At 39.7% G+C, this 12,942-nt stretch overlaps 1 protein-coding gene across 1 annotated transcript in view; it reads right to left on the reverse strand.

Moving 5' to 3' along the window:
- Positions 1 to 1,399: 1,399 nt before the first annotated feature.
- Positions 1,400 to 12,942, reverse strand: part of LOC131455318 (potassium voltage-gated channel subfamily H member 7-like) — a 32,944-nt gene continuing 21,401 nt past the window's right edge. Inside the window, exons 9-15 of the mRNA XM_058622877.1 lie at positions 12,624 to 12,876; positions 9,073 to 9,278; positions 8,838 to 8,925; positions 8,508 to 8,669; positions 6,712 to 6,868; positions 4,246 to 4,426; positions 1,400 to 3,115 (exon numbers count right to left, since the gene is read on the reverse strand). Of these exons, the coding sequence (XP_058478860.1) occupies positions 2,819 to 3,115; positions 4,246 to 4,426; positions 6,712 to 6,868; positions 8,508 to 8,669; positions 8,838 to 8,925; positions 9,073 to 9,278; positions 12,624 to 12,876 (1,344 nt within the window). The 3' untranslated portion in view covers positions 1,400 to 2,818. The remainder of the gene's footprint in view (positions 3,116 to 4,245; positions 4,427 to 6,711; positions 6,869 to 8,507; positions 8,670 to 8,837; positions 8,926 to 9,072; positions 9,279 to 12,623; positions 12,877 to 12,942) is intronic.

A 12,942-nucleotide genomic window follows, 5' to 3' on the forward strand; every position in this document is an offset into this window, starting at 1 on the left:
TAAAAACACTTGTTTTTTCCCCTTAAATATGTAGTGGAAGACATGCTACCCGTTTCTTCAGGGGAGGACCCTGCTTTCAGACAGATCATCAGCATGGTGCCATGCACAGTTATTATTATTATTATTATTATTAATAATAATAATAATAATAATAATAATAATAATAATAATATTGTTGTTGTTGTTGTTATTGTTAGTATTATTATTAACCATATTTTTTAAATTATATTATTAATAATAACATTATTATTAATAATAATAATAATAATAATATTGTTATTATATTAATAATAATAATAATAATAATAAGAACAATAATAATAATTATAATAATGATAACAATAATAATAATAATGGAATGGAACTTGCATGCACGCATCAGTACAGAACTGAAATCAACCTTTATTTAATGGGAGCATTGGAAAAACGTTTTACATTAACTAAAAAGTTACTTTCTCAGTAACACATTACTTTTTGGTTTAGGTAACTGAGTTACTTTTTACAAAGTAACTGTCACTAGTTACTATTTTTCAGTAACTAGCGCAACACTGGTTATCAACAATGCTGTTATTACTTGTGCAGCCTATTGTCCACAAGCAAAAGTGTGGACGTAGATATAATTAGCATTAGTCATTAAAGCACATACTGTACAGTAGCATATATATTTTACTCACAGGGATATATTATATTTGACAGCTGTAGTGACATTGTTACCTGTAGATATAAGAGATTTAAAGACAAAACAAAATCTTATGGCAATTATTTACTGTACTGTAAGGTAGAATGACTCCACCATAACATTATTACAATGCTGCTTACAGTCTGTCAATAATCTAAGAAAATGAAAAGAGGATTTTCCTAAGCAAACACCCACAAATCCCTGGTTCATTCATATTCATATGGGCTCTCTTACCCCATTCATAATGCAAAAGTAAATCCATATACAGTAAGTAAATATTGTGTTACCATGTGGACTGAAAAACAGAGAGAAAAACAATGACACAACTGCAAGTGTTTTAATTTATTGCTCTCACGTCTTCTAAACAAACATATGTACTACTGTTTACATAAAGAGTTTCTTATATATTTTTTTACTCAGGTCTTTAAAAAAATCTTGTTTTTTCATTTTTTTTAATATTTAAACATCTGGCAATATGATGTATTGTTTCCTAACAACTGTCTAGCAACATAATATATGTAATGTACATCACCAACAAAAACAGTAAAGGGAGATAAGATGACTTATTGTGTGGTAAGTTACTGTATGCATGGAGATGCTGACTTTAGCATTTGGGTTGGTTGTATAGGCACGAGACCCTCTCTGGGGCCTGATTTTGCACATATACCAACTTTCAGTGTATCTTCAGTTCGCCCCCACCCCCCACCCCCTCTTCTCCCCATACACCTTCTAAGTGCATCCCAAAAGAGTGTGCTGACATCATTTATACATATATTTTAATGTGCTACTTTGGGCTCATCAGCAGTGCGTAACAGTAATTAGATATAAAACACATGCACTGCCATGTAGAAATGCCTATATCACACTTGTTTGTCCAAGGCCTATCACTGGGAAAACAGCAGAAACCTGCGTGTCATTGACGTCTGCCTGGACAAGTATGTATGGTGTCTTTTCTTGGCTAAATGTAATAATACAGTAGGTGCACGTCAGTGACCACAGAAAATAATGCACATAGTTTAAAGAAGAAGAAAACTACAGTATACGTCATACTGATCTGTATATTGCAGTGCAATTGACCATAACCCCTGAGTTGCACTTCAGTGTAGACAGGCCTACAGCTAAGAATAAGAAAACCGTTCTTACACCTTTGTAATAATGCTGCGTTACACGAACAGCTGCAGGAATGAATTTGCAGTCTCAGGGCCTCTAGGAGGTAGAGTCTTTAAGTGTATTGCCTGCAGGCTTTATTCTCTCATTGGCTCTAATAGCAACAACACAGTCATTGATCAATGATAATGTTGCGTGGAATGTCCTGTATCAGGCAGCATCTTGCCATCACTTTCTATTTTCGGTCACTTCCCGGATTCTTGTCGGGCATACGGCGCAACCGCAGGTGCAAGGAGGAAACCCTAGTGATATGTTGGACGGATGCCTAAATCCTGGAGTGTGCTGGACTGTGGGACCAGCCTAGTGTGAGGTAGGTCAGATCATGTTACTTTGCAAGACGATGATTGAGGGTGGAAAACATCTCTCTGATGGCTGAGATCACTGGCGCGTGTATGTGTGACAGTGATATGGAGGTTATGATAATGGGACTGTGGACTACCCCCACCACTTAAATGTATGTTGGGTCGTATCGAGTCACACAGGGCGGACTACAAAGCCTACTAGAGCCAATTGAAGTATAAAGCCTGGTTAGTTGGATTGTAAGGTGGTTAGGTGTTGTAGTGCTCTATCACAACCAGCTTGGAGGCTCTTAAACGGCACCCTTGTTTAAGTAGATTTTATGAACAAGCTATAAACTTCCACTGGGTTGAACAGGTCCAGCCTGATTGGTTAGACATCTACATTTTGAGTGAGAAATGTGAATCGGAGGGCTCCCGTGGATATATAACTATAACAATAATCAACCGTCGTTATTCAACTGATAACTGCGGAAAACAGTTTGTTATGACACTGTTAACCGCAGACAGCAGTGTTTCATCTACATGCATCATGAACAAAAATATTATTTATATCGCCAAGGCCTTGTAAATTAACAATACATAATGTCTGTGCCAACATGCTGATAAAATAAGTTGCTACTTAGTAATTACAGTATTACAACCTAGATATTATAACACTGTGCCGAAAAATAGTTTATTGTACTGGAAACTCCGAGTCTGAAACATGTCTGTGGAGTCCAGAAGTGTTAAGGTTGGAGTCAGAAGGGAATGAGGAGGAAGGGGAGGTAGAAGATGTTTCGGATGGAAGAAGGATTAACGCAGACTGTTGATGCCTCGTGATCTGATGACTCTGCTGCTGCTGCTGTGGGTCTGTGGGTCTTTGTACAAGCAGTGCTGTAAGGCTGTCTTCAATGGCTGCATTCACGTTGGACAGGCCCAACATAGAGTCTTTGGATTCCTGAATGGTGCTCTCCGGTTTGTGGTTCGGGTCCTAACAAGAAGAGTGACAGAAGAACCTTTTTTGAAGTCTTTTGAGAAGTATCTTTTTCGAGACAACTCCCCAGTTACAGTTCAGTTAAAATAATACACAACACACGCACAACAGATGTATGCACAGGGGCGAGAACGGAACCAATTCAATTAAAACAGCTGCAATTGCGCCCTGTACTCTTATACTTCAGCTGCTGTACATGTTTATGAGTCTGTATGGACTGATTATATTACAATTTATTATTTTTCTTCTCTTATCTTTTCCTACCGCCTCCTGATGATGTTGGTCTGCCTGTCTTATTTTGATGCAACCATAGATGTTCTGGGAGTTGTATGTTTGTTTTTCCTTTCAATGCTTTTTCTTCTCTTTAAATTAAAAATACAGCTGCACTTTTCTATCATTCACTTTCTATTTTCTGTAGCTTAGATTTGAGCTTCCAACATAAATTTTGAAAGCTTGCAATTGAAAGGGGAAAATCATTTATTTTAACCTCAAAAAATATGTTTTGAATCAGAAGTTATATATATAAAACAAATCCTGTAATAGTAGAAAAATGAATGAAAAATGTCCAAAACAAGCATTTAGAAAACGTGGCTTGAACGGCATAAGTTCACAGTGAGAGAATATGTGAAAGTGGGTTGAGATTGTTTTCCATATTTCCATTATTAGGAAATCTGTGGCAGTGCGATTAGCCCTTCCCTTTCCACTTGCTCTGCTCGGGTCAGCTGATCGTTTCCTGCAGGTGCATTCAGTCACTGAGGGTCATTAGAGGAAAGTTGTGTCACCTGTGTCCTGGCTATTTCTGAACTCCTCACCTCCAGTAAACAACCACACACATATTCTACAATGCTGATGCAGCTGAAGATGCCTTTTTTAAAAAATATATTATGTCTATTTATTTTTATTTTTAATGACATTGGCACTTAGCCCTGGTTTAACCTGTGTCTTTAGCCAGCTTGTGACAGGCAGACACAACAATGTAAAAGCAAAGGTTCATGAATCAGGTTATAAAATTATCAAAACATTTTCTACTTCCACTAACGACTTGGTGAGAATATGAATGATTTTAACCACCGGAATCCGTCTATCGGTGTGTGAAAAAACTAGAAAAGTTAGAAGAGCTTCCTTACTTGAGTTCCTGTATTGCTGAAAGAGTGGCTTGCAGTCAGAGGAACTGGCTGAACCTTCACAGCAGGTCTGTGATACTCTGGGCTGGCAGTCACAGTGCTGTAAGCTGGAGGTCCCAGAGGTGGCTGTCTCTGCAACAGCTGCAGGATGGTATGAATATCTGACATCAGCTGAGACTCCAGCCTCAAAAAGAGAAGAGCCAGACACGGAAAAAGACAATTAATCCCAGAGAAAACCATATGGACACATAAACACACTTGATTGTACTTTACTGGGCACTAGATGGAGCCTCTGCTCCTCGACGGTGGACAAATGACGGTGTGGAGCCGAGTAGTAGACAAAAGACGCTGCTCCTGCTAGGAGTGATAATGAGCTTTGTGTGGGAGGTGTGAACTCAGCATTTACTTGGGAAATGACTGCATCACACTCATTTGGTCAATTTAATTATGACAAGACTTTAATCAAGCTCTATATTTAGGTCACCAGGCGAAACCGGGTAATACTGAACAACAATTTAATTACGTATAAATCCTGTTGAATATACATAGGTGTAATATATTTAATTGCGGCACTCACCATTTCCTGGGTTTTGACTAATGTGAGGCAAACTACTCGGAGAATATATATTTCATTGCAGGTTGTAATAAGCATTTTTCTTGGCTATTTTTATGGATTTATTGAGAAAAGTGCCACACACACATTTTTTTCCCCTGACATATCCTTTCAGACTTGACAAAGTTACAAAAACACAAAATGATTTGCTGCAACTCCAGCACCCAGATAACATTAGGTGAAAAAACAAGGTCAGATAGAGTGTAGTGGATAAATTGTCTCATTTGTGTAAAGTAAATGGAGCCAGCTCAGTATTTCACGCTCCCTGATGCTGTCTGACTTTGTCTGTCATAATTCCAGCTAAAAATACCACTTGCTGTTCATTTGTGCGCCTATTTCCGGTGACCAGCTGGCTGCAGGTGTGTCCCTGAAACCATGGTCAGCCAGTTAACTACAAAAAAGAAAATAATGAGACTGGAAAAAAAAGATGTATTCTAAAAGGTAACGTATTAAATCCCATTTAAACAAAAGATATTTCAAACACACTCGGTTCTTGGTTTAATATTTTGAGCACTGCACTGTAACACCTTTTGTACTAATTCATTCTCATGGATATGGTCTGCTTCCACAGTAGTACATTGTGTTTCCAGGATTTAGATCCAGCTTCTGCCAGCTCCTTCCTCCACCTACTCATGCACAGAAGCAGTCGAAACTACACTACACGCTGCCAGTTATGCTTACTTTTAGAAGTGTGGGAGGTGACAACTTTAAAAAAAAAAATAAAGCAACCCATAACCATTAAGTCACTAACTGAAAATAAAAGCGATAGAATAAGTAATAAGAATAATCACTAATTATTTTCATTTTGTTAGTTGCTTCAAATGTCCTCTCCTCACATGTCTGCACAGGCTGCACATGTGACTTTGAGTGAATATGATGGCTTCTATTATTTGAAACAGGCAGTGATTGGAGCGTTAGCCAATATGACTCATATTTAAGTCATATTTTATTGGCAAAAAAAATTAAATATAGTACCAATTCTGTCAGGATCACTCTTGTAGCAACTAAGTCTTATACTGTGGCGCTACTGGCTGCTGATGGTCTGTTTTTACGTGTACTCAGGTATAAATCACAACCAGGTTCTTCCTTAGTGTCTGAAATGATATCAGCCATTCATTTTCTTACAATGTCCTCTATGTTTTCCGTTTCCATTAAACATGCATCTTTCTATTTCCAATAAACAAATCAAAAAACGAAACTTAAACCCGAGCACAGCAGAAGACTGTTTGCCTCTCAATCCGCAACACCTGAGTAAACTGACAGGTGACTCAAATAACCCAGCATGACCCAGGCAAAATATAAGAAATGAAATACAACCCCCCTAGTGGTTGGGGGGGGGAACTCACAAATAAAAATGAGACATGGCTCCTACAACTCTAGTTATAATCAAACAATTCATAACAAGAAATGGAAATACAGCTAGACTTGGCCAAGCAGCATGCTAAGTCACCCCCTCATACAACAGTAATGCCAAGCAAGACACCCCAAACTCTGATCTAGAAAAGTGGAGGCTGGAGAAGCAGCAGTATAAGGCAGCATTGGTGCAGCAAGAAAAGACTGAGGGAGGAGTGTTATTTATACGGATCACCTTGAGGGTGGCTGTGATTGGAGCATGACTAATAAATTGCAGTCAGCTGGGGGCGTCTGACTACCGTGTCCTGCATGAATTAGAGGAGGAGACAACCTGCAGTCTCGCCTTTAGGTGCCTCAAATGTTTACATACTAGACCTTTAAAGAATTCAGAACACGTTAGTGGTTAGAAACGGGTCAAGATCCTATTCTTGAGTATTGGGTTTATAACAGACACCGTATACATAGAGGTCAGCTATCTGCCTGCTGACTCGAACAATACGCACCTGTTTAAGTGCTCTTGAAGCTGACCTAAGCGCTGTTCCACCTCTCCATAGGTGATTTCGCTGGCAGAGTTATCATCCTCTCTCAGGTCCCGGAACTGTGCTGACTCATCCAAGTAGCCTGTAGGTTTTTTACAGGCCCATTTATCACAGCAGAGATCTGGAAAGCCAAAGCAACACGCACGCTTTACATCCTCACATGTAGGTCAGGACGACGTCACTACAACGTCATCACTAAAAAACCCCCCCCCCCCAACAAAAATAGAGTGTAATTAATCTATACAGGAGAGATGTGGATGGGTTTCTTTGTTGCCATTTATCAAGCCCTGGTTCATGCAATGTTTTCCAGTAACAAACTAACCCTGTTATCTGTGCTGGGCACCTGGTCGTATTCAGCTTGTTTTCCACTGATATGGGTTGAATCTCTTTTGTGATTTTAGACACAGTGGGTTATGCCTGTGATTAAACTATCTGGTGCAGCAGTCTGTGCCGGGCATTGTACTACCACGATGAGTCGTTTTGATATCAGTGTTTGTTGCATGCTCTGTACGTCTTCACCAATGATGGCACTTACTTTTTTTTTTTTTTTGTGGCCCGTAATTTCAGTATCCCTCCATCATTAGAAATTAACAGCAGCCTTATTTTGTCTCTGAGAAATGTGTTTTCCATTTTCCCAACTGTTGGCTTCTGAGCCTTGATCAGGGAAGAACTAGTCATACAACATGGAGGGCTGTCCAAATCAGATGTTTACTCATCGTAGAGTAACAGTTTATAGCATGTTTTTAACCTCCGATGACTCCACGCTGAGGAAAACACTTTGATAAACTTTGATTTATTGAAAAAAACTAAGGTTATACATGAGGCAAACCAGTGTTAAATGTATTATAAGCTTGGCCCTCTCATACAAGGATCGATGTTGGACACCTGAAACTCAGAGATCAGCCCAGAGTGAAATCACATCTCTTATTTATGTTTGCTTGTCAGTGTTGTAAATAGAGAATATAGCTCCCTGGACTGGCTGGCTGCTGTTTATACAGGTGTGAACACAAAAGCATCAGAAATATAAGAAACTATCCATGACTACATGGTAATAATGGTTGCAATCATGTTGATGAATCCAATCTATACAACTACACATCGATATTTGTGGGTGCTACGCCGTTTAGTTGGCAAATGTTGACACTGGAGCGCAGGACTTACAAATAAATAATTGACTGTTGCAACCAAGTCACCACCAAAAGGGTCTAAGGAGAGCTTATTAAGCATATCACTGCACAGTGAACGTGTCTGAATTTCACGATTTCGCATAAAACGGCTGACTGGTCAGCCAGAGCTGACAATAGGAGGTGAACAAAAACTGTCTTCGTTACAGTCCAACAACCACATTTCCTGATGCTTCAGATAAAGAAAGACGTCAGTGTTCATAAAGTGGATTAAAAATCAACCAAAACACAACACAGTAGCCTGTGAGGACCACACTGGAGACTGATGTTTATATAATTGCCTTCACAGCCACTATGGGGGGATTAAAGTTCTGCACAGTAGATCTAAGGAGTATAAAGTAGCTGTCACATAAGTTTTTATTAACTTCTTTATTAACAGTGTTTTATTGAAGAGAAAGACGCACATTTGTTGAGTTGATACTTAAGTAGATAAGATATGATACCCCACTTGCTTCCCCTGGCCTCTAATTATTTTTATCTTTTTTTTTTTTACACTGCACCACCCAGAATGGGTAGTAACATGCCTTTGCCTTACATAATTACAGCTAATTAGTAAAACAAGATTCTGTGGATTACCTTGAAAAGATGGGTTTCTCTCCAAGCTGTCTCTAACAATAACATCTGAGTCCAGGACTGGGGGGTTGGGTGAGGAGGAATAAAGGACTCCCGAACATCTCTTTAGGCACGGGTTAGACTCCCTCTCCCTTCCTGCGTCTTTAACAACTTCCTCGTTTTCCCCTGTAGAATGGCAATTAAAAGGAGTTCGTGGAATAACACGGTCCACAGAGAATAGATGCTCTCAGCGAGCCGCACTCACACATGTACAATTAGAAATAAAAAAAACAAAACAAACCATCAACCTAAAAGCTGAATGCAGTCGTACCGGACCTGTGCAGATTAGTTTACCTTTGGACAGATCTGGTGTGAAGGAGATTCTTCTTTTCATGCTTTTTGTGCCCTCGTCATCTGAATCACCACTCTGGGAACCTGAAGGCTACAACATTGCGAGGGTTAAAATCAATCTGGAGGAGAAATTGTGTATTTTTCAAATGAAAATGGAGTAGTAAGGTTGTAGCAGCTGATTATAGACATATCCATGGTATTGATTACATGTAATCATGATATGAGTAATATGATCTACCTTGGCAGACTCATCTCTGAGGTTAAAGGTAAGCTCCAGGTTGTTGAAGAAGCAGTCGGCAAACTCCGGGTACATGTCCAACACCTCCATTAGATCTTCCCTCTGAATAGTGCTCAGGTCACAGTAACTCAGAGCTCGCACATCAGCGTTAGACTTTCCCGGCTTTACCGACGGATGGATCATTTCTCCAAAGATGTCATTTTTTCCTGGCAGTTACAGAAAAAAACAAACATACAGATATTATTAAGGTTCACTGAGAATAGTTTAACATGTCAGTTTTTTCCTGCAATTGTCATGAAGACAAGAATCTGTGCTAAAGGGCAGCAGACATTGTAGTTTTTGTGAATAATGAAAATCAATCAGACTCTCCTCTATGTGGATATCCTCTCAGGGCCTGCGCATCAGTTGTCTTTCTATCTTTGATCCATTATTGATGCCAAGAAATGAATCGTAACTCACAGCAACTTTGATGTGGAAGGGAAAGGAAGGGTTTGATTGTTACTGACACACTTGACTTCAAAGTAAAGGTCTTGTTTTGTTGTTGTTGAGCACATAACGAAAGCCAAATTAGCAAAAGTCTAGTAGGAAAACATTAACGTTAGTTCTCAAACTATAGAGACGAAGAGTTTCCTTGGCTGAAACAGGCGTCCATTTTGCAGCGGAGCGGAGGTCCACATTTAAGGCACCGTGAAATCTCTCTGGTGGTCTCTGGGTTCACTAAATGCCAACATTGAGAGCAGGGGTTCCAGTGAAAGAGATATGATATGTTGGCAGCCAGTGTGCCTTTCACAGCATGCACCAGACACCTCTCGACCACAAAGGACAACCTCACACAGAGTGCTGTATCTCTTTCCACACACAGCTCTCAGCACAAGGATTTAAATAGCCATTAGCTTGGGTGGCAGTGTGAGAGAGTAATATCTCACCAGCGGAACAATGCTACCGGTTTTAGAACAAAAAGGTACGATGACACAGGCAGACTTAGCAAGGTACAAGTAATCAAGAATGAATTGGGGCAAATGGTGCTGATAGAGCATCATGTTAGTATAAATACAAATGGGCTTATCTATGAGATCAGTGACTTTTCCAATGTGTTTGTTAATAATGGGTTTTGTGTGATGCAGCAGCTTTTGCTAAGCTTAAACCCCATTCTGTCAGGTGCAGCTTCGGAGGGCATTCATCTCATGAATAATGGCAGGTTTAATCCAAGCTTGGCCCAGAGCACCTGGTTGTGGTTGTGGTTCACCCGAAGAAGATAAATGCTCATTATTCTAATAAGAGCGATGAATATTTAGAATGTAAGCATGACAATTTTACTACGAAAAAAGAAAATAGCATTTCAAATTTGGAGCTTAGTGTTGTTTTTGTCCTTTTAATGCCCTTTTCCATTATTCATCTTTGTGCAGCTTTAACTCATTTTCATTGTCCTGTCAAAAAAAGGGTAGCAGCTATTTTATCATGTTTTTTTTTTTTTTTTTTTTTTAAATGCCAAACAACCTTTCATGGAGCCACTTTATAGAAATGTCAGCGTCTCGAGATTTGTCAAATAAGCAGCCTCTGTTGCCCAGAGGACTGAAATGGGGGCATGACAGGCACACCTTGCTATTCTTGTCAAAGTGTGTGAACATGATGTGGTTTAGCTGCTGTATTGACTTGAGAAATAGTCACTCTGAGCCTCTTTTTAAGTGACTGTTACTGTCTGCACCTGATCTGATGACGAAAGAATCTCTACATCCAGTCAGAGTAAATATCAAGAAGCCAGAATCATGCATGCAATGTATTTGTTATTAGTCTACGCATGTGTGTCTACATGCGGAGGTCTGAACGTGTGCACTCTAATCGTCGGTTGTTATTGTTTTGGCGAGCAAATAAAGTTACAGCAAAAACGAATTCACGCCCATAGGCTTCCTTACAAAGGGTCCCAACAATATTGTCATAACTCTTCATCAGAGGACGCAACAGAAAGTAATATTTGGGTTTAGAACACAATGTAACAGTATTATCATTTCTATATGAAACCTCTGATCCAAAATGGGGCTGGATGGGACATTTGCTGAGTGACGAAGTTAAAGTTCTGCATAGAATATATAAAACAGTTCCCATCAGCAACGCCAGGTTGTGAGGTTTATGAAGAGTTATTATCATTCCTATATGAATGAGGCCAGACTGTCTAACCTCATCTTGCTGTGTGTGGAGCTGGACGTTGACAGTGACAAGGAGAAAGTGGTTGATGGGTTTAAACTCCAAATGAACACGTCTGCCTGTAGCCTGTGGCTGTGTTTATTATATATTTGAAAAAGCCAGTGTTTATAAGAGTGTATACCGCTGTGTCGTTGCTTTCGACCTTGTGGCTGTCATGGACCGCTGTGTCTATTTAATATTTATTTTATTGCTTGTAAGATGTGGTACTGATGTAGTGCCAACCTGCTGCACTACATCAGTACTGCTGCCTGTCGCCGTTCATCACTGGTGGTGTTGCTGACAGACAACTTTCTGTCCGCCTGTCCCTGTACTTTGTTCCGAACCATTTGGCCGTGATGTGCTTGTATTTGAAAGTGGCTCAGCTTTGCAGTATGTTTTTATGTATGCAAGTTTGGCTTAGTACAGTAAGTGTCAATGTCATGTGTTACTGATGAGAAGACCCCTCATTAATTCTAGAGTCTAGCTCCACCCCTGTCCACACAGGAAGGACGACTGGGGTCGTGTGAGGCATTTCTAACAATTTTCATATACACATATTCATTAATCTTTTGAGAATAAAGTCGTTATATAATGAGAATAAAGTCATAATATTACGAGGATAAAGTCGTAATTATTATGCAAGAAAATCTCAGGTGATCAGCTGCAACCTGCGTCAAGATATTTTGGTTTGGGCTTCACAAATAAGGAAATACTTAATGTTTTGGCACATCAGCACTACATTATCATTAGCATCAGCACTTTTGCAAGAAACTGAGTGTGTCGCGTAGAAAGACTCACACACACTTGGAGGAAATCAGCTCTTTGGTGGAGGAGGAAAGGGCTGGTGGTCGACTGCAAGGCTACCGCTGGTGACAGCAGTGTGCTGTTCAAAGAGGTTTTTTGTTTCTTAAGAAACAATTAGAAACAATCTCATAATATTACACCTTTTTTCTTGTAATATGATGGCTTTATTCGCAAAAGATTACACTTTTTCCCTCTCTTTAATTTGGCCCTAATACTCTGTCGTACAGATAAAATCTCTCATGTGACCAAAACAACTGTATGCCGTAAATTAAAATGTTAGTATTAGTGTGACCTGCGGTGCCTCCGTGTTGATAATTCAATCCAAAACTAACACAATATCACTTTGAGCGATCACTTTCTTTTTCAAGATCAGACTTTGGTAAAATGGTGGAATAAGGGTTTTTACTTTGTCTGGTCAGGTTTGATGCTGACATTTAAAACATTAAAAAAACTGGGAGGTGGATATGGATAGCTGAGGTTTTGAGTGCAATGAAACTGCCACTTTATCCACAATACTAATGACAGACACTAACAAAAAGTTAAAAAAGCTGTGTTGTATTATTTACCCAGGATGGCAACCACAATGTCATCTTTCAGGATCTCAATGGAACCGCGGGACAGAAAGTAGAGCGCGGTGAGCACATCACCACCGTGGACCAGAGTGTCTCCCGGTGGAGCATGAGTGGTTCTGAAGCGCATGGCCAAGGCCCTCAAGCAGCCCTTGGTGGCTCCCTCAAACGCTTTGCAGCTGTGAAGAAGATTCTGGTTGAGGTGAAGGCAGATATCTGCCTGCAGGCACTCAGGAAAACCTTTTAATACCTGTGACGCAGAGAAAACCCCACGGTAAAATACACAAAAGGACGAGTTGGATATCCAACTCAGTGG

Source organism: Solea solea, chromosome 2, assembly GCF_958295425.1.
Source record: "Solea solea chromosome 2, fSolSol10.1, whole genome shotgun sequence".
Lineage (NCBI taxonomy): Eukaryota > Metazoa > Chordata > Actinopteri > Pleuronectiformes > Soleidae > Solea > Solea solea.